The sequence below is a fragment of the Athalia rosae genome, chromosome 3 (genome assembly GCF_917208135.1).
Source record: "Athalia rosae chromosome 3, iyAthRosa1.1, whole genome shotgun sequence".
Taxonomy (NCBI): Eukaryota; Metazoa; Arthropoda; class Insecta; order Hymenoptera; family Athaliidae; genus Athalia; species Athalia rosae.
The window spans coordinates 9,637,424-9,665,076 of NC_064028.1; the positions used below are offsets into that span (position 1 = coordinate 9,637,424).

The following is a 27,653-nucleotide window of genomic DNA, read 5'->3' on the forward strand; positions in this document are numbered from 1 at the left end:
GTAATATTTTTTCGCATTATTTCGATTATTTGTAATAATTATTATTATTTATTTTTTTTTTGTTTTCTCACGAACAACGATAAAACTATACCGATGTTATATAAATTATATATTGAAACGATCCGACGATATAATTTTTTGCAAACCCAAGAATAACATCCAAATTTCTCTTCTCCCATTTGTGTTGCGGATGCTGATAAAATGTGGTTAGATTCAATTTCGTTTCGCTAGCGAAGAAGGGACACAAATTATTGGAAAAAAAAAGGAAAAAAACTAAATCATAATTTCGCTAAAAAATCGGGGATAAGAAGGGAAAAAAAAACATCGAGGGAATGAGAATTGGCTCAGCTACTCACAGCTCTCTCCTTTCCCTTCGACGCTCGTGATGTGAAAAATTTGCATCCAGATTATTAGCTGACCGAGAAGAACCCACGCGGTGGTTCCCCTCGGTGTCACCGATCTCATCGCCAGAGAGGTGCTAATCGGCTATTGACCTCCACCGTGAAAATTTTTGTTCGAAACGATGTAAATTTTCTTAATTATTTAAATTCGCGCCAAATTAAGTCGAGTACGATTTAATAAACCCCACCCGGTAGGTAGGGTGGTTGGATCGTTTATTGGAATAAAAATTTTCATCGCATCACGTCTGATATTTTTCGTTTCACCGCAGAGTTACCGTCTGCTAATTCAATGATTAAAAATTCGGCGTTAATGAAATCGAAATGGAAGAAATACGAACGATCGACGATTCACAACAAACACCAGAGAACCAATTCATTAAACTATGCCGGTCACGATCTAATTCGGGAGATGAGAAGATAACAATTTCGGAGCGGAGCGTTAATTGAGTAATTTATACTATTTCTGCGTATAAAGAGTAGCGTTTGAAATTTTACTCTTCAGATCTCCCACGCACACCGTCGAGTCTCGTGTATCACTAAAGTCTGGCGTATCTACGCGCGACTAACTAACCGATTTCGGAGGGTGGAAAAGACGCGGACTTGAATTACACGCGATATACGCAAGCGCAAAACCCCATCGAAAACCGAGGTATACCATAGCATTGCCAACCCTCTAAACGCTAAGGAACATTGCCCGGTTTCAAACGCACTTTATACAACAAGAAAATTCCACTCTTGGAATAAAAAACTGCGCGCGAAAACTTGACGCAAACTCTTATTCGCGGTGTGGGGCTAGAAGTAGTAAAAAAAACGTAACGTCATCCCACCCTACGGGCGAAGATTAATTTCCGTAATTCCAAAATGACTGTCATTGGTTTGCCTTGATTTTGGATTTTTGTGCTTGCGGAGGAAAGATTTGCAATTACATCGGGCGCGATGCTATACTTTTCTACGTAGAAGCAGAAAAAAAAAACGATATTGACAATGTGAGAAAATCGATGCATATTCTAGTTAGGGTTGCGGCCACCCTATTCGATTTTTTTCCTCTTCTTTTTTTCTCTACGTATTATAATAAAGCTTTTGACTCGCTGCTCGCACACACTGTACATACGTACAGGTATGCATGTACGCGAACGTATATTACCCCTGTACGCGTACGCTTGCAGGAAATATGAAGGCAACAAACTTATCGGCGTTGATATTGTATTCGTGACGCGTAATTAGGTCGCCATTTCACACTCCCTTTTTCACTACAATTAAGCGTGCGCGATTCTATTGTACACTGTACAATATATGGGTGTACGTCGCACACGTATGCACGCACAATACCTATTCGTGTATACATTGTACACGTATATTACGGAGTGTGGTTGTATAATTATATGAAGGGCGCGAACGGCTATCATTTCTGCAGCGCGTGTATAAGTGAAGACGGTGGTAAGAAATTACGCATTAATAATTACTGTAAGAATGACACGACTATATGTATATTACTTTTTCGAATCTTCATCTTATATTTTCATGCATGTTGTATGAATTCAAAACTTTTTCATTTCGAACGACGTGCGGTCTCGGTGCGATTTTATAAACGGATATTAATTATGTAATACATGTGAGCATCTATAGGGTCAATTCGATAATTCCAATAGAGTCGTCTCGTCCCTACAGAACCGATAATATCGTATCATTGAGCTGCGGAGTTTGTAAAAACCCCTGCGATTTTCGTACATCTAAAGAACGTAAAATAAAATCCAAAAAGAAAATACTCGCCGATCACGTAGATATAGGGGTGAGCGAAGATCGTTCGAAATTTCGCGTTTCGCGTTTCTTTGTTATTTTTTCATTGAATACTTTTTTTTTTTTTTTTTTTTATCTATCCTTTCTGGATGCACGCGTAGAACCATGTAGAAAACTGTAATCAAAGCCCATCAAAGGAGCTGCCTCGAAAATACCTTATACATGTCCTCCGCAGCCCTAAAGGCATCAAAAGGTGGAGAGGTAGCGGTCCGAATAATCGACAATGACATTGGCTTATTCTGTCTTCAAAGCGTTGGTTTTTTTTTTTTCTGTTTTTCGATGCCTTTTTTCTACTCTGGTTTTCAGCTCGGAGGATCCAAAAAATATATAAGGAGGAAAAGAGAAAATAATCCCGATGATTTATTGAAAGTGGAAGGAATTTGAATTTTTAATTTTTTAATCACGCCCATGTAATGTGTAATTCGGAATGGACATTGAAAGATGAAATCTACCCCCACCATTCGTCCCACTATTCTGTATTCCTCGATCTCATTTTCTCCTATTTTGTTATTATTTTTTTTTCATCGAGTGCCACAAGTAATTTTCTCTAAATATCCTTACGTGTGCGTACCTTTGGATACATTATACAAGGATTCTCGAGGACTCCAAATTTTATTAGATCTTATCGTTTGTCGGGAAGATCTTTTAGTTAAGATCGCGAAATTAATTTTTTCCCCATCATTTTCCCCACCCACGTTCTTACCAAGCGGGAAAATCCGGGCTCAGGAGGCTAACCAGTGGAGGAAAGGAAGGCCGGTAGAAAAATATCGAGAATAATATTGTTACGGCAAATATGCAGCGTTGAAAATCTTTGCTTTTGGATTTTCCGAGGAAGGAACTTCCCGCGGGCTAAATCCTTGCGAAAGGCAAACGTTGAAGTAGAATACACATGTACATATGTATATATATATATATATATACTATAAAGGAGCGAGATCGGGAAAACTGGAGTTACAGGTACCACCCCGTGCGTATAAACATATATCTATATATATATACGTACGTATATATGTATAATAGCATATGGGAGTTAAGGGAGTTAAGGGAAACCAACGAGGACAGGCGGTTCGATAATGTCTCTGAAAGTGAGTCGGTAATTTGATTGTGCCCCGTGATATACTTGCGTTATACGTATACGTATGTATGAATAAGGGTAGGTATATAAAACATCGTACATATACTGTATCATATATATAAAGTTATTACTTCTCTTTCGCTTTTCCATCCAAAATTGGTATCATCGTGAAGATGATTAACTTCCTAGGGCCAACTGAATTACGGCTCTCTCGTTCGATTTCAGAGGTTTATAGTTTACACGACGCGACGCCATTTTGGTCAGACTAAAATGTAAAACTCAGTGAAAATCGTGAAATAAAAATAATTTTTTGTCAAATCATTATCGCGAAACTGAGATTACTTCGATTTACTTCTCTTATTTTACTAATTTGTTAATTTATTTAGGCCCGATACATCTCCTGAGATTATTTTTTCTCTTCCCTGTAATTAATGATAATATTTCAACCCCGCGCAAGCATGCTACAGGTACAATACGTATCATATACATTATGGAATCGGCTAAGTTTTACATTAAAATTTACATAACAACGGGTGGTCAGAGTTTCAGAGACATAATTATCGTCCGTAGGGATATGGGTATGTACAAAATATATTTATACATAGGTACATGCATAAAACATGAAGAACAAAACTTTGTTGCTTACTTTTTTTTTCTTTTTTTCTTTGTTTTTCATGTTATGTTTTTCGCTTTTCAAACTCCTGCAGCAGAGTTTTCACTTTGAACTGATTATTCTTATTTTTTGTGCCTATGTACTTTCAGACAATTTTTATCAACCAATTCTCGCAGGTTCGTTTTAGTTTCTTTTTTTTTTTATTCTCGCCCCGCATCACCTTTTCGTTAGAATCTTCATTGCGTCTCACATTTTCCCTCTTTTTGTGTTCGTTCTTTTATTTTTTCATTTTCTCAACTTCACGAGTTGAATAGTACTATTTGCATTTTTTACTCCCTCTCATTCTCTCCCACCTTCTAAATTGTACATGATATTATGTGGAATAAAATTAACTCGTTGCCTAGATATCACGACGAGCCGAAAGGGAGGGAGAAAAAATGGAAAGAAAAACCGTCGGATGAAAAAAGAATCGATCGATCGAGTGAATATAGCAAGAAAAGCTTCACGCGTTTTTTCCGATCTTGATCGTCGACGCCATTCATTTAATTATCTCCTCTCCGATTTTCGTAACGAGCGCGGTTATCTCGCCTACGCATTGAAGCTAATATGGTTTCCTTTAATTTTTTCTTACTTTTCTTATTTCCATGCCACCTCAGATAGACTTTCCGTCGTGTCAACGCAAAATTCAACTCGACTTGATTAATTGAACTGATAATTATCTGCTTTTTTTTTTCTTTCAACGCGGACTTTGAATTTATGAAGTGTGATTCCAGATACCTTTGCTATGATCATTATTATTTTGAACATGTTATTATTATTATTATTATTATTATTATTACGTTCGTTATTATTATCTTTATACTTTTACTCATTTCCCGCCCCCGTTTGAATCCCTATCGAATTTATAAGATTGAACGAGCAATATTCAAATGGGGTTGAATTGGGGGGATGAGAGTGGGAAAAATAATCAGCATACGGGGGCAGAGGGTGGGGCGTGTCTGTCAATTGAAGATAAAGAAATCCGCAGCAATTTAAGTTGCCTATATACTATAAAGTTGAGTGAATACCTGTGTACATATCGTAACGCGAACGGGGCGTTTTATTATAAAATAAAACTGTCAAACTTTATTACGTCACGTGTATATTACATCCAATTTAAACGTATACTTTTGTGCAGTTTTACACATTTCATGTACATGTAACATAAGATCAAAACGAAGGTAACAGCTTCGTTGTACATTTCAATGACTTTTTTTCATTAAAAGAAATTTGCTCGGTGTACACGTTTGTACGGACACTCTGCACGGAATTGAGAAAACTTCCTTCCAAACGTGGATGAGGAGAAGAAAAAAAAGAAGAGAAAAATAAGGGAGAAGATTTATATGAAATCGTTATACGCGACGCGCGAATTACCTATTGTAACATTTACATATTATCGCAGAAAATATTCACACGTAACACTTATATTGCAAAAGTAATTCTGCAGGGTGTAATGTATGAAAAATTTCTGGAAGAGGTTCCTTTCACCGCATCGCATATTTTTCAGGCGGGTTGTCTGGTGAAGAGATCAACGACGTAGAAGAAACTAGATGCCCGAGGAAAAAGAGAAGAAAAATTCAGAACTAAAAGAGAGGAAAAATCACCCTCCCAACAAACGAGGACTGGGAATAAGAGAGAGAGAACGAGTTTCGCGGGGCCATGCGCGCTTAGCATTTTACGCGGGAGTAGAATTTACCCAAAAGACTTTGCATGGAAGTAAGGAAAAAAAAAATATTCAAACGAGGTATACAGTTGTGTGGATGTATCGGTGTACATGTTATACACGTACACGTAACGCAGATCAAACCTAAAACTTTGAAATTTTGTTTTTTTCTAATTTCAATTTTTTCATTCCTTACCCCTCCGAGCTATTTAATTTTCAAACTTTTTTAAACCCCTGCAGGCAATAACCCCGCTTCCCGAACGTTACGTATAAATAGCATATACACAGGCTGTTGTATTTGTGCTTTTCTTTTATTAAAAAAATCATTCTCCCGAGAAGTTCTGCGAAGCGAAAGACGTGAATCTTTAATTATCCTTTCAATCATCATAAGGAGAGGGTATATGTCGCGGTCTCATCCGCATAGGTCACCGGTTCAGATGCCGCAAAAGAAATTTCTGTTACCGACCAACTTCCAAAGGGCTGTCTGCAGGTATTATCCGTTCAAATATCAATTGCCGATCTGAAAAATCGAAGCGGTGACCCGTGAGAATTTGATCGCGAGTTAGTTTTCGCGCCCGGGTGGTCATGTCCTTTTTTGTTCGAATAATCCAATAACTTTTACGACTGGAGTTTAGCGAGTTATTTACAAATCTTATTTTCCAGTGAAAACGAAATAACCAGGCTAGTTTCGGAAACTTACTCATCGCAAATATCGAAGAGCTTTTCTTACTTCCTCTTCCATCTCTCGATGCTTCGTGATTTTTTTTCTCCGACGTTCTTTATAATTGCTGAAATGTATGAATTTTTTTCTCCTCGGATAAAACTAAACGCGTCTAGTTATAATATGCTTTATGGCAGGTCGTCGTGCAGGGGGACTCGTGAGTTTTATATGCAAAATATATATATATATATATATATACAGAGTGGTCGTGAAATACAGTTTTAATTCGCGCCAACCTCGTTTTAATATTCACAGGTTTTCCCGCATGGCATGGGATATCCATGGGTAAGAGTGAGGGGGGGTTATAGGGGGAAATGGGCGGTGGCTGCTTTATAGTTAAATTACAAAAATAAATCACGGCCATTGTTATGTCGGCACTATTTCACAGCTCAGGCGCTTCTCCACGTATCTCTCGCTGCAATATTCCCCGCCATATATGGTGCGTATATGATATCTATACGTATACCTATTTTTATACATGTGTTCGTTCGTCTCTGTAGCATGTGTGGAAAAAAAGTTGAAAAAAAAAAGAAAAAAAAAAATGTTTCCGCGCTGCCGTTGAACTCAACCCCCTTGAAAATTAATCCCCCTTCGTATTATTTTACTTTACTTTATTTCATTTAATTTTACATCCACGAGAAAAATCACGCAACGCGAAAACTGACGAACGAAATGATGAAAAATGAATAACGATGTACATACTTTGCATCGACGTGTTTCGTGCGATTTTTTTATTCCGTATCCCTTCTACTTTTCCTTCCTTTTTTTTTTCTTCTACGGGGAAAGTCGTCGAGATCGTTCCGATGGGACGTTAGACGAACACGACGTGAGTTGTTAACACCATATGAAACACCCCGAGGCTTACGTAGTCCCGAATGTTTCCCGAAGAAGTAAACCTGTTACAAGATTCAGGTCGCGAAAGACAAAACTTCCTCCTTCGTCTACGAACTATTTCTCGGATTCTCGAGCGGAATTTTTCGGTATTTATTATACATCTGTGTAGGGTGAGAAAATACGATTCTAAATACCGAACATATAATATACACCTAGATACAGATTTATTGAAATGAGGGTAGTTGTTGTTGGTGCAGTTTGCATCCGGGTGAAATGCGGGTAGATAACGACCACCTACGTTAACTTCCGGTCTGCAGGAAGCATGTCAGCGTTTCCGGAAAATACATCATCATTGCTGCAGGAGTGCAGAAATTCTGATAAAGTTCACCAACCATAGAATATTGCGTGTACGAGTATAGGTACGTACACACGGGACATATGCGCATACGTGTGAAGTATAGTGTACACATATACATATATGTATCATCATGCGTGTTCAATAATCGCGACGTACGCTCCAGGTAATGATATATTTTTCGCACTTGTTCCTTGTTTTTGAAATTTTCTTTTTTTTTTTTACATTTCATTTGTTCGTTCATTTTTCAAACGTTGATCGATGCGCCATGACGTTAAAAAAACTTAATTTCGAGTTAGTGTTCCAACTAAAAAAGGTAGAGTGAAAGAAAACCAAAAAATAAACGAAGAGGGAATGAAAAAAAAAAGAAAAAAAGAGAAAAGAAAGTTCCGTGCGGTGCTGTGCCGAATACGGGGTGGATTACATAGAAAAGCTTTGCGAAAGCATCAATCTGCGAACTTTCATTATATACGACAAAGTTAGAGAGAGAAGGAGAGATAAGTTTAACGTAGTTTTACTCTAACACGCGCTCCTCTTGGTCGTAACGACATTGTGATTGTAACGCCGTAACTTGAATTAATCTCGTCAAATGATGTACCAATAAAATTTTCATCGTTTATTAGTGAATTTTTGTTCGTATACGAACGCTATTATATAGCTACAGCCAATAACGAAAATTCGAAACATCGAATCACTTTCGTTTCAACAATAAACTTTATTCAATATTCATTCTTCTCGTGGGATTTTTCAAACAAATTTTTCAATCAAATTCATACAAGTCAATTAATTATTTTCACAAATTAGATTTCAAGCCCATAATACTTCTGTCGCGAAGGGTCTCAGAACTCCAGCTTTACTTCGATTTTTGTTATCGAATTTGGCAGAGTAAGTACGGAGGTAGGTATGTAAAACATATATAAATATGTAGGGGTGATACAAATAATCGTTTCCCTGAAATGAGGCAATCGTATGGATACGATATTATTTTTTATTCGAGTACCCACTCGTATCGGGATTTGATCGTTCCTTCAGGAAATGTGAGCGAAGAAAAAAAAAAAACCGAAAAAGAGGAAAAAGAAAACGGTCGCTTTTATTCGTTCGAGAAATTTCATACACTCGTAAAAACCCAACGAGGTGATGATCCCTGCAATGAATAAATCATTATTTATACATGTACATAGGCGGTGATACGAGAACGAGATGAAAAAAAAAAAAAAAACAGAAAAGAAATCATACTTCGATTTTTCCCAATCGATAAACTTACGTGACATATAGTTATACCGAGAATAAATTGTCTCGTGTAACGAGAACCTCGCCTAATTGAAAATGAAGAATGAAATAAAAGAAAAAAGAAGAGCGCCCGTTTGCTTTGTTTAATTGGGTGAAAAATAAGTTTATTAAGAAGTAGAAAGGCGGACGGTAGAATTCTGCGAGGGGGGTACGGAGGGGGGTAAAATGGAAATGGGGATATTGAGATAGTAAAGAGGTATTTGTCAAGGGAGTTACATAACAAACAATTGACAAAGTGAGTGAGGGTGACAACGACGTCGAGGACAAGGACGACGCCAGTAGGCGCTTGACATCCTGTACAACGTCGGACAATGATTAATACATGAAATGAAGCATTGTAGCTAGCTGCATCGTTGAATGCGGCGCTAATATTTGCACACAATGCATTACCGACCAATAAACTGCACCACCTGCGTATCACAATTGTTATCATTATTATCCGTCGTATATCCCGGCTGCCGCGATGCTGCAACGCCGCAGTTCATAGTTTCAATTAAATACCGTACGCGGAGAATACCGTCATTCTTTCACCGTATCGGTACAGAGTTTTTACGAGTCGTTTACAGTAATTCGAGAATAAAACTAACTCGGTTATATATTTGAAAAATATTTCCCCTTACCCGCGGTATTCGATTTTAATTTATTCCGTCCACCCCCTCGAGACGAAGAAAATTGTACGGATTATTTAACGGAAAGAAATCGCCATTCTTGCACTGCCACGTTTGAGTTATTCGATATTATTTCGTTTTGTCCGTTCCAATTTTAATTGTTATGCATCATAAGATATTGGTATTCCATCGATCGTTCTCTTAATATTTATAGTACCTATGTGACCGGGTATGTATGTGTACATACGTGTACATATGTAACGTAACAGCTCCGTCAATTTCAGCATCAGCATGTATAGCCGCATGCGGGAAAAGCAAAAGTAAAGAAAAACCATCTTGATCTCTTTCATCGGGAGGCAATCACGAAGGCTTACTCGTAGCAGGAGAACTGCACGGGATAGTACAACGCGCGAGGACCGCCCAATGCTTTTTCCCTCTTATTCCCTTTTTTTCTTCATCACCTCATCCCCACCATTTTCCCTATTTCTTTTCCCTAATACTGTACGCTTCTAACCACTCCGCCGGTAATGGCGAGGATATTTTTCATCGCCGATTCGGTGGTATACCTCGAAAAAGAAACGAACAACGGATCCTCGAAATCGTTTTGAATTTCTACCGTTCGCATTTTGAAAAAATATTACCCTACCGTCGGAGGGGAGGAGGGGGGAGGGAGTACATCGGGACGGGAGGTGAAAAAAGTCTATAAAACTTGAGAACAGAAGAAGAGAAAGAAGAAGAAGAAGAAGAAGAAAAAATTGTAATATCCCTTGAAAATTCTCAATTCTATACGTTAGCAGCCTCCTATGATATCGAAGTTCATATACCTGTATGGGAGCTATTTGATATGCGGGGTGTACTTCAGACTGCAGGGTGTAAGTCCGGAGTTAGCTTCGACCGTGACGCTTATACTGCAATACTTTGCCGAGATATATAACTCGGTACACGGAACTCATTGCCAATGTAGTCTTACAACGTATAGTAATATTGTATAACCTTTGCTTTCGTGGCAGCTGGTACTCGAAAAGTTGCCGAGCAGTCGAATTCGTTGGAACACCGCGCGTCGCAGGGGTGACGAGTACGTTATCCTGGACAACCGGTCAATTCCCGAGTACTTGAGAAAATTCACGCGCAAAAACGATCGATGACGAGGAGAGGGAAAAAAAAACAAAAATAAAATAAAAAACATCGTTACATTTCGAATAAGTTGTCGAGACATTTTCCAGAGCGGTGCGGAGGGTATTTTTTTTTCGAGGGTGATTCTTTCCGAGCATCATTTGTGGTTGATTGTAAGCGGAAAAGGTTGAAGGAAATAAGGCGATGTTGGTAACGCAGCCCGCGCCTGTCTGATCCCATAAAACTCGTAGTTGAGCTCGTAAAGTCGAGTCTTCTTCCTCCGTCTCTCCTTCTCTCTTACGTTTGGTTGATACCTACCCTAACCTGACTCAAGAGTCTAAGCGAGCCTATCCCGAAGGATCCGTACAGTAATATAGGTATACCATATCCTTTGCGAAACTCAGGATCCTCATACTGGAGAGGATTATAGTAGTACGAGGCTAACGTAATCCCTCCCCATCATCTTCTATCTATTTTTCTCTCACTTTTTATCCTACCATCGACGATTTTCCCGCGAACCTCGGAGGTGAAAGAGGAGGAGAAGAAGAAAAAAAAATCGTTTGTTTTTTCAATCAGTTTTTTGAAACGCGAGATCCCCAGTCCCGTCCCGATTGAATTGCAACAGTGCGTATCGATTTTACAAAGCGAGGGGCGAGTTCCTGCGGAACATCGACACCTGATTCCGAAATGAAGAAAGACCTGAAATTACTCAGGAACAAGAATCACCCCTTTTTCCCTACCGTTACAAGGAAAAAGCTCCCGTTTAGAGCTTGTCAGTTAGATACGGTCGTTCGAACTAGCCAATACGCCGCTGACGTTATCCTGCAAATATCCTTCAGACACGCCATCCGCCTGTTACTCCAAAGCCGTAAAACAGAGGAATGAAGAAAAGTTTGAAAACGAATAAAAAATGGGAAGGAAAAAAGGTGGTAAGAAAAATCGAGAGAGTAAGAATAACGAGAAAAAAGAGGGTGAAATAGGTGGGTAAAATTTAATTTGACACGCAAGAATTCAATAAGCTGCTGCAAACGAAATTCTGCAAATGATCTACGCGTCGCGACCAACGTGAACCCCGGGTGTAATAAACGTCGCGCTTATAGCGCGGAATGAGTATTGTTATAGGTATTATGAGTTTTCCCCGTAAAATGTAACCCTATAAGTCGAAAGATTGGCGCTCTATAAATTATTGTATTTTTTATTCTGAGCAACTGCGACGAAACAATCGAGGAAAAATCGTATCGTCTCGACGAGTGGAACGAAACGACTCCGGATCCTCGAAATGCGATTCAAAATCTTTCGCTGCTGAATTTTTTCCTTTCACTTGTTCAAAAATCAGGCGCTTGAAATAACAGCGAACAACCGATGCTATTTTATTTTTTTCTCACGCAGATCGCGACAGCTGTCGCGGCAGCTATTTGCTTGTGAAAAAGCTACTTTGTAGTGACGCGACGTTGCATTACTTTGGGGAAGGAACATAACGATGCCACTTGTCTTACATTCGCTGTCATCCTGAACAATGATAACCCGCGCGACACAATCTGTTTTATCTCGCGAGCTTTGAGCGTCGTCACGAGCGAAGAAGCACAATTTTTTGGCGGATTGAATCTGAAGGACCGAAATCTGCATGGACATTAAATTATTCAATTAGCTGTGGGGGGAATTATTATTATTATTATTATTATTATTATTATTATTATTTCTTTCGCCAGAATTCATCGTCGCGATAAAAAAAAAAAAAAAGTAATGGCAAATATTCGTCCGAAGCCGCGAGGCAAATGCACATAGAAATTCTCGGTTTTATAGGGGGAAATTCTTGTAGAGGAAGAAGAAGCCGTACCTATACGTATGTAAAGGCTGGTGCAGCAGCAGTATCTTTGGAAACTATTGATTCCGTCTTTCAGGTTTCCGCTCTTTCGTCTTTAAGTTGTGTACATATATATATACGCTCGGTATATATATATATATATATATATATATATATATATATATATATATATATATATATATATATATATATATATATATATATGTACAAGGTATTGCCGCGAATTCGCGCGACGTCAATTTTGCGCACCCTTACTCGCTTTGAAATCTTCTTTCCATTGGAAATACGTACGGCGTAAGAAGACCAAATGACTCGATCCTTTCGATCTTCGAATGGAGGATCAATTATTGTCTAAAGCAATCAGGAAGTTCGTGTTCAAGGAGGTTCCGCAATTTACATTATTAAACGATATATATATATATATGTACGGAGCGGCGAAGGAAATACATGCCGTATGTACATAGATTGTATAATATAGATAAGTAATACAGCTAAGATTTTCTAAGTCTAGTTTGTATTCACAGCTGCGAATTTCAACCCCAACTACACAGGATCGTCAGAAACGGCTGAATTAATTCCGAACCAGCGATAACCAATATACATGAAGTGCGTTCAAGTCTTTGCTAAATTGCGAAGGAAATAACCTTGAAAAAAGACACCTTTCCTTTCGACGAATAATAAGCTGGATTATCTTTTATCTACGAATGAAGAAAAAAGGAGGGCGAACGTTCCTTTTTTAAGAACTATTGATAAAAAATCACGTTGAACGTGACGGAGATTGCGGTTGGCGAGTGATAGTTGTATTACAGATTATGTAAACAAGATGGAGAAATCGTGTTCCTTACCAATATCTATTGATATGTACGGAATACGAAATGAGAATGGTATATTATTCACGATTTGAGAGGTTCGAGCACCCGGAGAAACCCGGGTAGACCATTGTTCGACGATTTCGTCCGACCGCCAAAACCGAAAATCTAAAGGACGCCCGAAGCTCTGCCTCAGAATTGGACCGTCTTGAAGGAAAATTTCAAAAGAAATTTTATACGAAAATCCGTCTTTCGCACATCAAATTGATAACCACCGTCGTTTCGATTGCTTGTCGCTCTCTTCGAAAGAGTAGATTCCTCACTTGTTTTTTCCTTTTAACGTTCGATAAAAAAAAATAACCGTCAAATGACCCAGCTGCAGATCGTGAACAGGCAAAAGGAGTGATCAAAATGAGATTCGTAAGAAAGAAATGTGAGCGTGCGGTCGACCTTATCTTATATTGTGGCTGGTCTTCCGTATTACACAACCAGCGATTCACTCCTGAACCGCAATACATTTCCGATCGCACTGCATCATTTTTCATCAGACACTAAGCGTTGGAACGTCGTCGTGAAAATGCGGGTTTGCTCGAGAGATCGTTCTTTTTGTTTCATCTTTTCTTCGATCCTACTTTTTTTTACCTTGAGCGTCATCGATGGACAACGGGTGGATACTATGGGTAACGATTGCTCCCTACAGCAGACCTGCACCGCTTGCATCACAACCCCGAATTGCCGCTGGTGTAACGTTGTGGTGAGACATTTCCCCGATGAAAATACCGATCGATTTTCTCACGTTTTCGAGCGCAATCGATTCTTTTCAAAAATTTTTCGTTTCGCCCAGACCTCTGAAAATTCTACCGAGAACCCATTGCGTTGCGTCGATCGGCGGTACAGTGATTCGAAAAATTCGTGGTGCCGGAAAGGGAGCATCGTCGATCCAAGAAGTACGAAGAGTTTACCCAACAGTATCACGCTTTCGTCGGAATCGGTCAAGAACCGAGTTAAGTTGCGACTTCGTATCGGTAAGTTTGACTTTCTGTTCAAAAGTTTAACCCCCCGAAGTTGGTGTCTCGGAAACGGTGTTCCCCGTCAGTTTCGAAATGGTTCATTTGTTTCCAGGCGAGGAACATCGCTTGAAAATCGTATTCAAGCAGACGGTAGATTACCCCGTTGATATGTATTTCATCGTTGACCTCTCGAATTCGATGCGACAATTCCGCGATAACCTTTCACAGCTGGGAATCCGGCTGGGCGAAGAGATGACAAAACTTACGAAAAATTTTCGTTTGGGATTCGGTAGTTTTGTCGACAAGAACTTAGCCCCCATGGTTATACCCACCGAATACTGGTAAATTTTTAATCGGAGACCCGTTTTGATTTTTTAAACGTTTAATTACATCGTTTTTCAGGGACGGAGATCATCACTATTCGTTTCACAACGCAATGCCGTTAACGGATAACTACGAACTTTTTAAGGTGAGTCGCGAAGCAAAAAGTCGTTCAAATAAAACCCATACGATTGTCACATTTTCATTTTCTGCAGAGTAAGGTAAGAGGCTCTCCGCTGACCGGGAATTATGATTCGCCGGAAGGAGGTTTTGACGGAGTTATGCAAGCTATGGTATGCCAAGAAGAAATTGGTTGGCGATCGGCTGCCCGCCATCTTCTCGTCTACGCTAGTGACGCGATGCCCCATATAGCAGGGGATGGAAGGGTGAGTGAATTTTTCGAATCAACGAACGACCCGTCATTTCTGAATATCTAAATTCCGAATATCTTCCCTCAGCTTGCAGGGCTGCCCGAACCGAACGACGAGAAGTGCCACCTGAATTCTACGGGTTATTACACTCACGCGGAACTTCAGGATTACCCGTCACTTGGCCAGGTGAGGTCAACGTAAATTCCACTCGAAGACGGTTCTCCTAATTATTGAATTGTTGCTCGAAATAGATAAACAGGCAAGCGGAAAAAAACAACGTGAACATCATCTTCGCCGTACGTGACTACCTCAGAACAGTTCACCAAGGGATAGGGACGGTCGTACAGGGTTCGTCGACCGGAGTTTTCGACAGTACGTCGGATGGCGTGATCAAGTTAATCAGCGCGGAGTACGCGGTTGGAAAAAATATTTTTTTTAACATGCGATATTTCTCCGATACGAATCGAAGGGTGATAACGTGGTTTGACTGTCTTTAGAAACTTGTAAGGTCCGTCACAATGACCAGCAACTCAACGACGGATTTTTTGGACGTCAAATTTTTTTCAAAATGTCTCAACAAGAACGGGGGCTTACTGCAGAGGAACGTTTGCGACGGATTGCGCGTTGGATTGAAAGTCGAATTCGAGGTCGTCATCAAGGTAGGATATGATCGGACCGATCTACGTTAAATACATATAAAAAATCAAACAGCGAACACGCAACCCGGTGTGAACTTTATTGTCGTACAGGCCACAGATTGCCCGAATCAAAAAAAGGACTGGCGTCAGACCGTCGAGATCAAACCGCAGGGAATAAACGAAAAAGTAATCGTCGACGTCGATGTGATCTGCGAATGCGATTGCGCGAAGACACAGGACGAGGTATCTGACTCTCGCGATGCCGACTCTGTATTCTCCAATTCAAAATACGCTTGTTGTAGACTAATTTTTGGTAATTATTTCTCTTTTTTTTTTTCTCTCTCAATCGCAGAGAGAAACTAGCCCCCGGGCACCGGAGTGTCACGAACGGGGTGTTCTCGAGTGCGGCGTGTGTTCCTGCGATCACGGGTCATTCGGAAAGTGGTGTCAATGTCACGGTGACAAAAGTCTCGAGAACAGCGACGAGCTGTTGGCGTTCTGCATGAAGGACAACTCGACCATGGAATTGTGCAGCGGTCGCGGAAGCTGCGTGTGCGGCGTGTGCAATTGCGGCTCGGGATCGATGCCCGGTGAAAATTACTACGGAAAATATTGCCAGTGCGACGATATCCACTGCAGTTACTCGAGGGATCGAAAGGTTCGGATCAAACCTCGCCCGATCCCGATTACCTGGGTATAGTTGAAAAATTTTGGAATTCCATTACAGCTGTGCGGCGGTAACGGGCGCTGTGAATGCGGAGAATGCAAGTGCAATCCCGGATGGGGAGGGACGGCCTGCGATTGCCGGAACGACATTTCACTCTGTCTTCCACCGGGTGACAACGCCCAGGTTTGCAGCAATGCGGGAAAATGCATCTGCGGAATGTGCGAATGTGACAAGGATAAGAAGCGAAACGGTCGATTTTGCGAGGACTGTCCGGTTAGGAGAATTTCTTATTAAATAACGCGCCCGTCATCACCCGGAGTCCCTTAAAGTTCGATTGCTTTTAGTCGTGCCCGAGCCAACGGTGCGACGAGTTCAAGGACTGCGTCGAATGTCACGTTCATCATTCGGGAAAGATTTACGAAGGGGATCGCAATTGTCTTCAATGCAACATCGGCGACGTTCAGTTGGTAAGTGTTTTCCGGAATTGGTGAATTCTGGCGACCTGTTTTCTTTTCACGTTTCTCAGGTGGACGATATCGACGGAGACCAGGCCAAAACGGACTCCGGGACTCACGTTTGTCGCGTTCCGGGTGACGACGGTTCGACTTTCGTCTTTATTTACGCGTACGAGGAAGGCAACGGCGATCATGTTCCCAAGATCATAGCGAAGAAGCAAAAAGACTTTCCTGTAATCAGTGACTTCCTCGGTGAGATTTATGCTTTTACGCAGTCTCCTGCAGTTGACGATCACAATAATTGAATGATTGATTTTCCCGCAGCGGTATCAATCGGCGTTATGCTGCTCACTCTTTTGCTGGGGCTCCTGACCCTCCTGATATGGAAGCTCGTCACCTTCTTCCACGACAAACAAGAATACCAGAAATTCATGAAAGAAACATCGATTTCGAAATGGGGACAGGTAATTCGTCGATTCGTCGATATCGTTAACTCGGATAAAATCGATCCTTGATTAATTCCCATAAATTTACAGGGTCAAAATCCACTCTACGTCGACGCAGTAACGACCTTCGCAAACCCCACATTCAGTTCGGCCGGGAGTAGCAACGACGACCTTTAGCCTCCTAAAAAAAAAAACGCGTCGCGCTAAAGTTTCAGACCTTTCGAATTGAAGCTTTTACTTTTTACTGTACAAGTGACGCACCTCTTACTCCCGAAGAGTCCTACTAACTCTTTTGATTCCAAAAACTGCGTCACTCTCGCCAAAAGGAGTGAAATTTTCACTCCGAATTTTTTATTATTTCTTTTTTTTCCTTTCCATCTCTTAACGAAATAACACGCCACAATTTAACGAAATGAATTAATAAAAACCACGCTGCTCCGAGCAGCCGTGTGGCTTTTAGCAGGTTCGTTATTTTTTTTTTCTTTCACTTTCTGTCAATTATTATAATTTTGTTAAATCCGTTGTTAGTCATAACCATTGTGATAACAAAATAGTGTATCAAGATATGGAAATAAATATTTTCGACACTCGTCACAGTGACTACAATTTCTTTTTTTTTTCTTCGTTTTATTTCTCTACCGCGTTACGACAGACGGGCGGAATTAGGAACGTTTATTTTAATTAGTTTCCTTTGAACAAGTAAAAAGAAATAATAATAATAATAAATAAAAAAAATGAAAAAACATTTCAACGCAGCTATTTAGATACGTTACGTAGAAAAGTGGTGCACGCAGTATATACTCTATAGGTATGGTATACGCCGAGTAATTCACGTAGTAGTATCTTAATTATGCAGATCCAGGGGTACGAGGCGAGTCGAGTACTTTCATAGCGCGTGCAGAGAAGCTTATAGCCGTTACTGCCGGTACCGCAGGTAGAAGGTGAGCTTATATTACCACCGGTTTTCTTCTCGCAGTGCAATGCACCAGAAGCTAATTATATTCGTTTATCAAAACTGCTGCACAATTCGCTGAATTTTATAATAAAAGAAAAAATACACGAGAAAAGTAGGTAGGTACTCCTTTACGGAAAATTCTCTACCCCCATATAGTATGTATAATTATTCCAATCAATTAGTAGACAAAAGTAAAATTACAACTGCGCGAAATATCTCCCGATTGATCCGAATTAATTGTTCACATCGAGCAATAAAAACATTTATCTATAACTACCCGGACGACGAAAAAATTATTTTTTTTTTTTCTTATTGCTATCGATACAGGAAAAGCAAAACGATTTTCAAAAAAAGGATACTATCAGCAAACCGTGTGCTTATGTATAAGCGTGTGTGTGTGTATTAGTTATTGGAGAACGGTATATATATTCGAATCGATTGGTGTGTTAATTGGCAATTAACGGTTACCGGAAAAAGTTTCTTCTTCGGATATAAACTGACACAAAACTATTATGTACAGAATTACTTTTCTTTTATGTCGAAGCTAATGTTTCGCGTTTTCTTTATTATTTTCTTTATTTTCTTTATTTTTTTTTTTTTCCTCATTCTCTCGTGGCGATTCTGCGAGCTGTGAGAAAAGGAAAGAGAAATCACTCGGAAAAAATTTCAACAATTTATCCGGCGTTCAATTGTATCAACTGCAGGTTAAATTGCAGTTGGATAACGTAATTGCGGAAGAAAGTATGAAAAAAATTACGGAGGAAACACGGTAATTTGTACAGTTAGTTAATCGAGTCGTAAGATTCCGTTTTTCCTGCAGATTTATTGAAAGCTCACGCGTATTTCAAATCGTTTTTTTTTTTTTGCCAAGCGTTTTCCATGAGATAGGACAATATTCGAAATTTTCGCATTTATTTGTCTGCTTCGAAAATCATCAGCTTGGAAAAATTGGACCAGCTAGTTTCTCTCGGTTTGGTAGATTTGTCGGGGATCGTATCGGAACCTGTACGGCGTGATTTGATTTTCGGCGAGTTCCTTCGATTTCTTTTTCACGTTTCCATCTCAGACCGCGCTGCAGATTTTCCTCATATCACATATGCACAAAGTTGCGATGCGACTGTCGCGTCGAGCCGATAAGCGATATATTGTGACTTTTGTGGGGGTGAAAAATTTTTCGAATCATATACGTCGCAGCGAATATCGACAGCTAAAATTCGTACGTACTCCATATAGGCATATCATATTTTGCCGAAATTCAAATATGTATATATACAAGTAGCAATCTCAGGATGACCCGCGATTTGGCAAACAACGCAGGTGCATCCAGAGCTTCTCTTTAAGTCCTTCAAATCCTTAGAATCCCCGTTTTACGTACACACACATAAATACATGTACATAGCTATTTATGTATGTGTCTATCGTCTAGAGTATATAGGTATACATGTATAATATATTCGCCTGCGGGAAACTTGGCGTTTTGTTTCTTCACCCTACACCTCGGGGATATGTAAGTATATCCATAAAGTATATACACGGAGTGAAGACATCGGGTTTGTAATGCAGCGAGCGTATCCCTTGCATTGGAAACTGACTAAATGTAAAGCTAAAGCTTTTCACGATACGTAACGGTGCGGCAGCAGCTACAGCTCTGGAATAAAAATAGAAGGAGAAGGGAGAACAAACCGCTGCAGAATTTATAAGAAAAATGTACGCTGGAATATGTTTCTGCAAAAATATTCCTTTCCAAATCCCACAAACAACTGTGAAAAAGGAGGTCAGAATAGAATGAAAATGGAACACATAAATAATAATTTTATCAAACGAGTACAGAGTAAAAGTAGTTTGAAATTTTTTGATTTTTCCGAAAATGCAATTCACGTGTAATTCGCCTGAAATACGACAAACGATATTTGTCGAAAAAAAAAACCCTCGTTCTCAATTAGCTCGCGCCCTTTATCACACCGAATGTGCAGCGCAGTAAAGTTCTACGCATACCGTTCAATGCGGAAACTCTTTAGACAAAAGGTGCCGAAGCTCGAAGCTTGTTCGATCGCAAAGACTCTATAGTCTTACGTATTGTGCCCCATACGTATACCAGATCTACCGTATTATACGTAAGAGGTAGGATATGGTATAACAATAATGAGGAAGGAAATTTATGTATACCACAAACAGCTCAACGCCCACCTTTGTGCAATACCGCGCGCGGCGTCTGGTATCTTCAATTTATCATCTTCTAGAATAACAGAGTAAGAATTCTAAAACTGAAATACAAATGAAACATGAAGTTTCCGAGGAAAATTGCAACTAAATACAGAAAAACTAAGAAAAAAACACGAGGTCATATTTAAATAGCGCTCGAAGTCGCGTCTGCTGTTCCTAGCCATTGACAAAAATTATTTTAGGAGCTTTTGAACTGGTGGTATTGCTTGCCGCGCGGTTCTAAGCGTCTGGTCGCGGCGCCCAGCGTCCTGACGTTCGACGGTTCGAATCCCATGCCCGGTACGGTTTTTAAATGTTAGTAAGATCCAACGCAGTTACGCATGCTACGATTTCTTCAAATATGAGTCTTTAACCACAGACCCAGCTCCTCGTGATATGTTATTCATCGTACACGGAGGCGTTCTAAATTAAATGTGGGATATTAAGTAATGGCCTTGCTCGCTATGTTCGATGGTCGCCAGATGATGGCCTTTCGTAACACGTCGTAACGCCACAAATGCTTAATTTTTCCGATTTGTTGAATAAATTTTTTTCGTCTTACAGTTTTCAAAATTTCATAAAAACACGTCCGTCTACAGCGTCGTTATTAACATTTTTATTACGTGTTATCATTTAGCATCAGCAGCAGTGCATGCATGTGATAAACAGGCAAAGTTTACCAAATTGCGTCTGACAAGTTGTAACAACAGTTTATGTAAGATAAAGCTTGAAATATTTTCACGTTGTTACTGCACGCCAAAGTTTTCTCCACGTATACATGTATATATATATATATATATATAGCTCCCCTTTGAAAATTCTAAACTAGCTTAGCCGTACATGACTTATTGCGGAAATTCTCGGCATCACACGTGTAAAAATATATTCGCACAGTTGAAGCATGAGAGCGCGAGAGGATGAAGAAATAATAAAAAAGGAAATTAATCGCGATGAATTTCACCCGCACCCCTCATTTGTCCAACTGGATATACGTATAACGATAATTATACAATTTTCAATCAGCGTTGAAAAATGGGCAAATTTTTAGAGACGATTCATTTTATTTGACTGCGCACAAAGAACACGGACAAACGGATTGCGCCCGGGTATCCGTAAAAAGCATAAAAAAGCTTCGTTTTTTCTCTCTCTCATTTTTTCGTTCGTTATCCTTTGCCCGGTGAATCGTGATAGTTATCGATCATAATACGCGTTGTGTATTTTTTTGGACAGGTAAAAATAAATAATACCATGCACCGCAGTGTGTGAAATCACGCGAATGTGCAGTGCCCGAAATGATATGAAAATAAAGAAAAAATGTGAATAAAAATGTGAAAAATGAAAATAAAAAGGTGAAAAAAAAAAAGAAGATGAACACACGATATATCGTTGATGAAAATATTATATTCGCGATGGGACGGCTGACCTGAATTTCGGAAAAGTAAAAAACAAGAAACAAATGGGGAAAAAGACAATCAAAATATAGATAAAAGAATGAAAACGAATAAAAAAAGGTGAAAATAAATGGCCAGAGAACCGAAAAATACAGAACAAACATTTGTACGAACGTTCATCGCGTTGCGCGAATATCCCCAGGGCATTATATGCGTATAATGACACGTGTTATTCGACTTTTCAGCCTTCACGTTATGGAACTATCATAAATTCTTCCGAAAAATTTTTTTCAAATAAAAAATAAATAAATAATACGAATGAATGAATAATATAATACCGAACGAAAAAAAAGGAAAAAGAAGTAAATTCTCTCTGTAATAAAAATCATTCTTTCCTCGTTTCTCGACAGAGTACATCGGAACGATGAAAAAAAAATAGAAGAGAGAATAAAAGGGATTTCGTGGTGTCATCTCTGACTGTAAATGAATTCTTATCTAATTTTTTATTCGATTTTTTCCGTGCACAAAATTTTCTTCTCCTCACAAACGCGCGGCTCGGCATCTGTAGCAGCGGTAAGAACAGAAGCAGCATCCCTTACGTCGTATACCTACACATCATATTTAACGCGCGGCGGCAATAAGAAGCATTGCGCGTGGACGTCGAGTTTAGCCAAGAAAAGAGAAGGGTATAAAAAGTTGGGGCTGCGCTGCAGGGAAAAGGGATTGCGGGGGGGGGGGGGGGGGGGGTAATTAACAGCTGCCGAGTCATGAAGCGCCGCATTGCTCGGCCAGAGTTACTATACATATTGCGCACATATATATATACCTACCTACGCACACATGTGTCTCTATACCGTATACGTATATAGCAGCGAGGTAGTTATGCAAATTCTTGGACAGCAATTAGTTTGTCGAGTTGTTAAGTAACCGGTAGTTTCTGACCATCCGTCAACGCATTTAAGGACCGTTTTAAACGAATAATATCACGTCCTTCCATTTATTTTTTTTCCTTCAATCCAATTAATATTGCCAAGTGATTCACCATATACGTCGCAAAACTGTCGCGGTAATCTTTTTTTCATCCTCGTTCATTTTTTCTTCTCCATTCGCAAAAGATTTTTTTTTTATTTTTTTCTCGCGACCGATCTACGCGAACTTTCGCCGCGGCCAGCGAGAAATAAAAGACCGTCCGTCCGACAAACGCCGGTCAAAAAAGCTGCTTTGGTCCTTCGACCGGCTTAACCCGATTTCAACGATTTAGGTGTAAACATATACCACGTTACGGTACATACATACACGTCCACCTGTTATATACCTTTGCATATAAACGTGGGATGTAGTACGTGTATGATATATGTATGTACGTGTATAGTACATGCGCATGATTTTTAATGCCCCCAGCATCATCGCGCGGACGCTGCTCGCTAGAGAAACTTTAGCCGCAAAATCCCTGAGGTCTTCAAGGGAAAATGGACGCCGGGGGGTGCGTTCCAGGTTGTGTAGTACACATAGTATACACGTACATAGTAACGTAGACAGATACGGCCGTGTAGGTATGATGTCTTACGGTGCAGCTGCCATGTTTAATTTCACAATAGAGATATAGTTTCAATTGCGCACATAACGAGCCGTTTCTCTGTACCACGGTAACTACGCAAACACAATATTAATTCGTACGTATATTATAAGAAAGTTCGTTAATTAATTGCTGATTATAAAGATTATTTTATCATCCCACGGGGAGTAATATCATCGGGCGAATGTTATAGCCCGTGGATCTTACAATCCGGGGATGAAAAAAAACTTTCTCTTCTTGTTTTTTTTTTTTTTTTTCTTCATTTCTTTTCCCCGAAGAAATGCACGAAAGTTTTTCGTGACTTATATGCCTCGGAATATTTGGTAAAGGTGAAATAATTCAACAGCTGCATTATTTAACGTAGGTATGGATGTGTGAAACGAAGTTAGGAGTGCAGTGGCGAAAACTGCCCCACAGCACAAAAAAAATAAAAAAACAAAAAAACAAAAAACGAAAGAGAGTGGGGTAAAAAAGGTGGTAAAGAAGATGGAAGACGAACTGGATGGCGTTTTTCGCGCCCCAGATGTTCGGGTGTATTTCTTCTATATTATATGTATAATCTTGGGTAGAGTTTCCTCGCAAGAAGTGATCGCGCACGAACCTGTCAAATGGCGCCTGACGAGGGTTTTTAAAGAGAATTTGCAGCAAGAACTCTAACGGATGCGATCTTTCGTATACCTATCTTTTTTTTTTATACGAATGGATAACAGAATATACTAATTGCACCTCGCAATTTCGTTCGTCTGGGCGTGTTGGTATAAAGCGGAAAAAAAATTACATTATACGAATTCACTCGAGTGATGCCATTCGATTTTCTCAATTAATCCAATGAATTGATTGATTGATCAATAATTCGAGGAGATGATCAATTATCCGACAGAAGTAAGATGAGAATTCCTCGTATAATTTTTGGTTCTGAGAATCGTGTCTGACTTTATTTTTGGAGTCCCCCCAGACAGAGCAGATCGAAAATAGTCGTGATATGATAACTGTGTCGTATATAATCCAAAAAATTTGTGAAATTTTGAATGAAAATGAATTATTATCGCAGTATGCGTACAGTGCAATGTGTATAGGAATATTAGAGTATAACATCAGGGCCATCAGGGGACTAAAACCTCAGGCAGGCTTTATGTATCGCAGAGAAAAGTTATAATCTGAAGTAACTGTTATGAGTTCGTGAGACCCGGATTAACAAGTTTAAACTTTAAGGATCAAAAAACACCGCAAACGTCCGACTCCTTCGTCTCAATTAGTAGCCGGGGATCGCACCCGCACGTCGCACAGATTATTATAGTTCCGAACACATATAACGTTGGAAAATATCGGCATAGGGCAAAAAAGAATTCCCGAACTTTTTCATCGTCCTAGAATTTAATTTTGAAAAACACCGAAAAAGAATCTCTACAAGTGAAGTTACAAGTGTAACGCCGCAGGATTCGTCGAATCGGGCGTTTGTCGTACACATCGTCGAAATTCAACTCGTTAAAAAATTATTCTCTCTTATATTCTCCCTTTACTCATTTTCGTACCTTCGGGCTTCGGGCTAATTTTGCTGTTCACTCGACTCGACTGCGAGAGTAAAATTCGTAAAGGGGCCGGCCGTTGGCGTTTTCTGTTTCGTTTGTCCGACAGAAGCGGTGCGGGCGTTTTCGGACCCCTCAAAAATAATGTATGTTATACGTGCGGGAATTAATGAGAGATATTACAGTTATTACTGTTTCAACGAGTTGATATTAGTACGCTTAAACAGTTAGAGTTGGCGAGTCCACTTTTGCCGCTCAAAAGGGCCGAGAGAGCTTTATACCGAAATACTTCGAATATCGGTGTCTATGTTATTCCGTATATATACCCTACGTACACGGCTTTCGAGCTTACGTAGGTACACATATACACGAGAAGCTTATCGGTCCGCGGAATTTAACCGCTCCAAATAAAACGATTTTTCGAATATCCTGATTGCGCCCGCTAAAAAATTAAAATCATACATTCCAAATTCGCGAAAAAGAAGACCCGAAAAAGTAGGAAAAAAAGGTTTCATCGATCAACGTCATTCCTTAGTTTGTTTTGTTTTGTTTTGTTTTTTTAATTAAAAATTTTAATACTTCCTATGTACAATCTGTGTTGCGGTTCACGAGCAGATGATTTCAGAAAATTGCTAGGGATTTTTTTCAGTATTATTATTAACATCGTCATTATTTCGTGAACGCGAAGAGAAGAGAACGAATCGAAAATAAAGAAAATGAAAAGGAACGCGTACATGTATATCGTCATTTGGACGGACTCAAAAGCTTCTGCAATATCTTGCTACGTGGTTCGCGCTATTCTGCAACGAAGGAGTTGAATATTATACTGAAAACTCTGCAGATGCGATCGTAACTTTGATATGAAACAATCTAGAGTGCATCGCATTCATACACCATACCATAATTATAAGTATAATAATAGTCAAAGTCAGAGAAACGATCTAGATCTAGGAGGATTTCTCTTTTTCTTTGTACGATTATTTCCTTTTTCTTCGAGAGTTCAACCAAAGAATGTCTGCTCCTGATGTTGGACGAGATAATAATTATATGATAACAAACAAAAGAATTCTACTGCTTTGATAACCGCCCAGGTATTATACACCGTAACCGCATGCGTTTTTGCTTTTTTCTTTGTACAACAAAAAGGCTCTGTACTTTTATTTTTTGTAATTTGTTTTTTTTTTCATCAGTAATCAGACGATGGGGAACAATAAAAAATTCCACGTTTCTCAATTCCGTCTAATTCGATGATCCCATGACTATGTTACTGTCACAGAAATAGCGAAGGGTGAAAAGAGAAATGAAACGAAGAAGAAACCGAGTACTTAGAACCGATTCCCGGCCTCAAACGTCAACTTACAATTAGTGAAAGACCTATACGTATACCTATACGCGTGTAATCGTGCTGAGAACGCGCAGATGTTTCACAGAAACGAACGAGACTCGAGAAATCGTTTAGTCGTGACGAGAAAGCTAAAATAAAACGAATTCGTACTTGGTTCTGGCGTATCACAGGTATCGGCTTGAATTCAGAGGGTTGAAAATTTTCATACAAATAGTGATTAGTTTGAGAAGAGAAATGAAGCAAACCCGAGCGATGATTTTCAACCCCAGTTATCGTTTTTATCGCATTTTATTGTACACTGGACATAATAAATTTACCTGGAATAGAATCACGTGACAGGTATACACATCTACGACCCAATGTCGCGTGTACATTTCGAGCAGTTGGAGAAAGATAAAAAAGCAAATGGTAGCGAGTAATTGATGGACAGGTTAACATTTACCTGTGTACACCACTTTCTTTAATTTAGTGTCCTGCATAAAATATTACAAAGAAAATACCGTAAAAAGATGAATTCTGTAATCTTGTCCTTCGTGACTGTACACAATAATTATACAATATAATTGTGCGCAGATACGCAGCTTTAAATGACCTTTACAATCAGACGTATATACATATATACATGTAGAGTATGAATGGAAAAAAGTAGAATGAATAAAAAGAAAAAAAAAGGTGGTAATTGGTTGTTTCTTTTTTTTTTTTTTGTTTTTCTCGTTTTACTCACATTCTTTGCTCTTTTCTGCGACGGCGTGGGATGGTAGTAGAAAAAGTATTGTGCATAATATATGTAGGATGATAAAAATGATGGCACCCATATTCGAAGAGCATCGTCCTCCACTCTTCGGGGTCATCATCCCCCACGATGTAGCAGCCATTTTGTATTAAATTTATCTTTTTTTCTTTTTCTCAACATTTACGTGAATATTCGCATTCTTTCACGGACACGACGAAAATAATATCAAATTTAAAAGCCTCCCGCAGTTCCGATGACCGAAGTAACAGCGACTCCGGTAGACGCCGTCGCCCCTCAAAAACGCTCGATAAGTCGTCGGCACCGAGTCGCTCCATAACCTTCTCAACAAATGATATTTTTCTCACCCCCTTCAGACACGTACTTTATTCCTCGGTTTATTAAAATCATCAGATTCAACGGAAATTGTTTTTTTTTCTCTTGACGTAAATTTTTTTTTCTTCTTCTTATTACCTCAACCGAACCGCAGAGTCAGACGATCGAGAAAACGAAGAACGAGGTGAACAAGAATAAGATGAAGATGAAGAAACTCGAGAACCGCCCAATTTAGTTTCCTTTTTAATTCATGCTATCTCTTCACGAACTATTCATTCACGCGCGGTAAATCAAGGGTTGAAACCAAGGAGCGGAATACAAGCAATGTCTCGTTTTTAAAAACATTTTCAATTAACATTTTAAAACATGCCACTGTTGCAGTACGGTGTTGAATGTGTACCGGAAGGTGTTTTCGTGTACGACGTGCGTACGCTATTGGCATCGGCGAGTAGAGTTTACACCGTTTTCAGTAAAGAGGCCGCGTGTACTATCGATCCATCCGCACGTACAAACGCACACAGTTTTACAATCTCCGCACCAT

At 39.5% G+C, this 27,653-nt stretch overlaps 2 protein-coding genes across 3 annotated transcripts in view; one reads left to right on the forward strand and one right to left on the reverse strand.

Annotated features, from left to right (window-relative positions):
- Window positions 1-27,653, reverse strand: part of LOC105683342 — a 47,623-nt gene extending 19,970 nt beyond the window's left edge. The window contains exon 1 of one of the 2 annotated variants that reach the window (XM_012395877.3): window positions 26,771-27,653. In XM_012395877.3, the coding sequence (XP_012251300.1) occupies window positions 26,771-26,921 (151 nt within the window). In that variant the 5' untranslated portion in view covers window positions 26,922-27,653. Of the gene's footprint in view, window positions 1-356; window positions 948-26,770 lie in introns of those variants that run through there. The other variant, XM_012395878.3, reaches the window with a different exon arrangement.
- Window positions 13,676-17,643, forward strand: LOC105683340 (integrin beta-PS-like). The gene is made up of 15 exons (XM_012395875.3): window positions 13,676-13,897; window positions 13,988-14,168; window positions 14,266-14,494; window positions 14,556-14,622; window positions 14,690-14,860; window positions 14,933-15,031; window positions 15,097-15,261; window positions 15,343-15,504; window positions 15,595-15,726; window positions 15,836-16,141; window positions 16,211-16,423; window positions 16,495-16,617; window positions 16,677-16,857; window positions 16,930-17,069; window positions 17,142-17,643. Exons 1-15 carry the CDS (start codon window positions 13,721-13,723, stop codon window positions 17,226-17,228), a joined length of 2,433 nt encoding a protein of 810 aa, XP_012251298.2. The 5' UTR covers window positions 13,676-13,720; the 3' UTR covers window positions 17,229-17,643.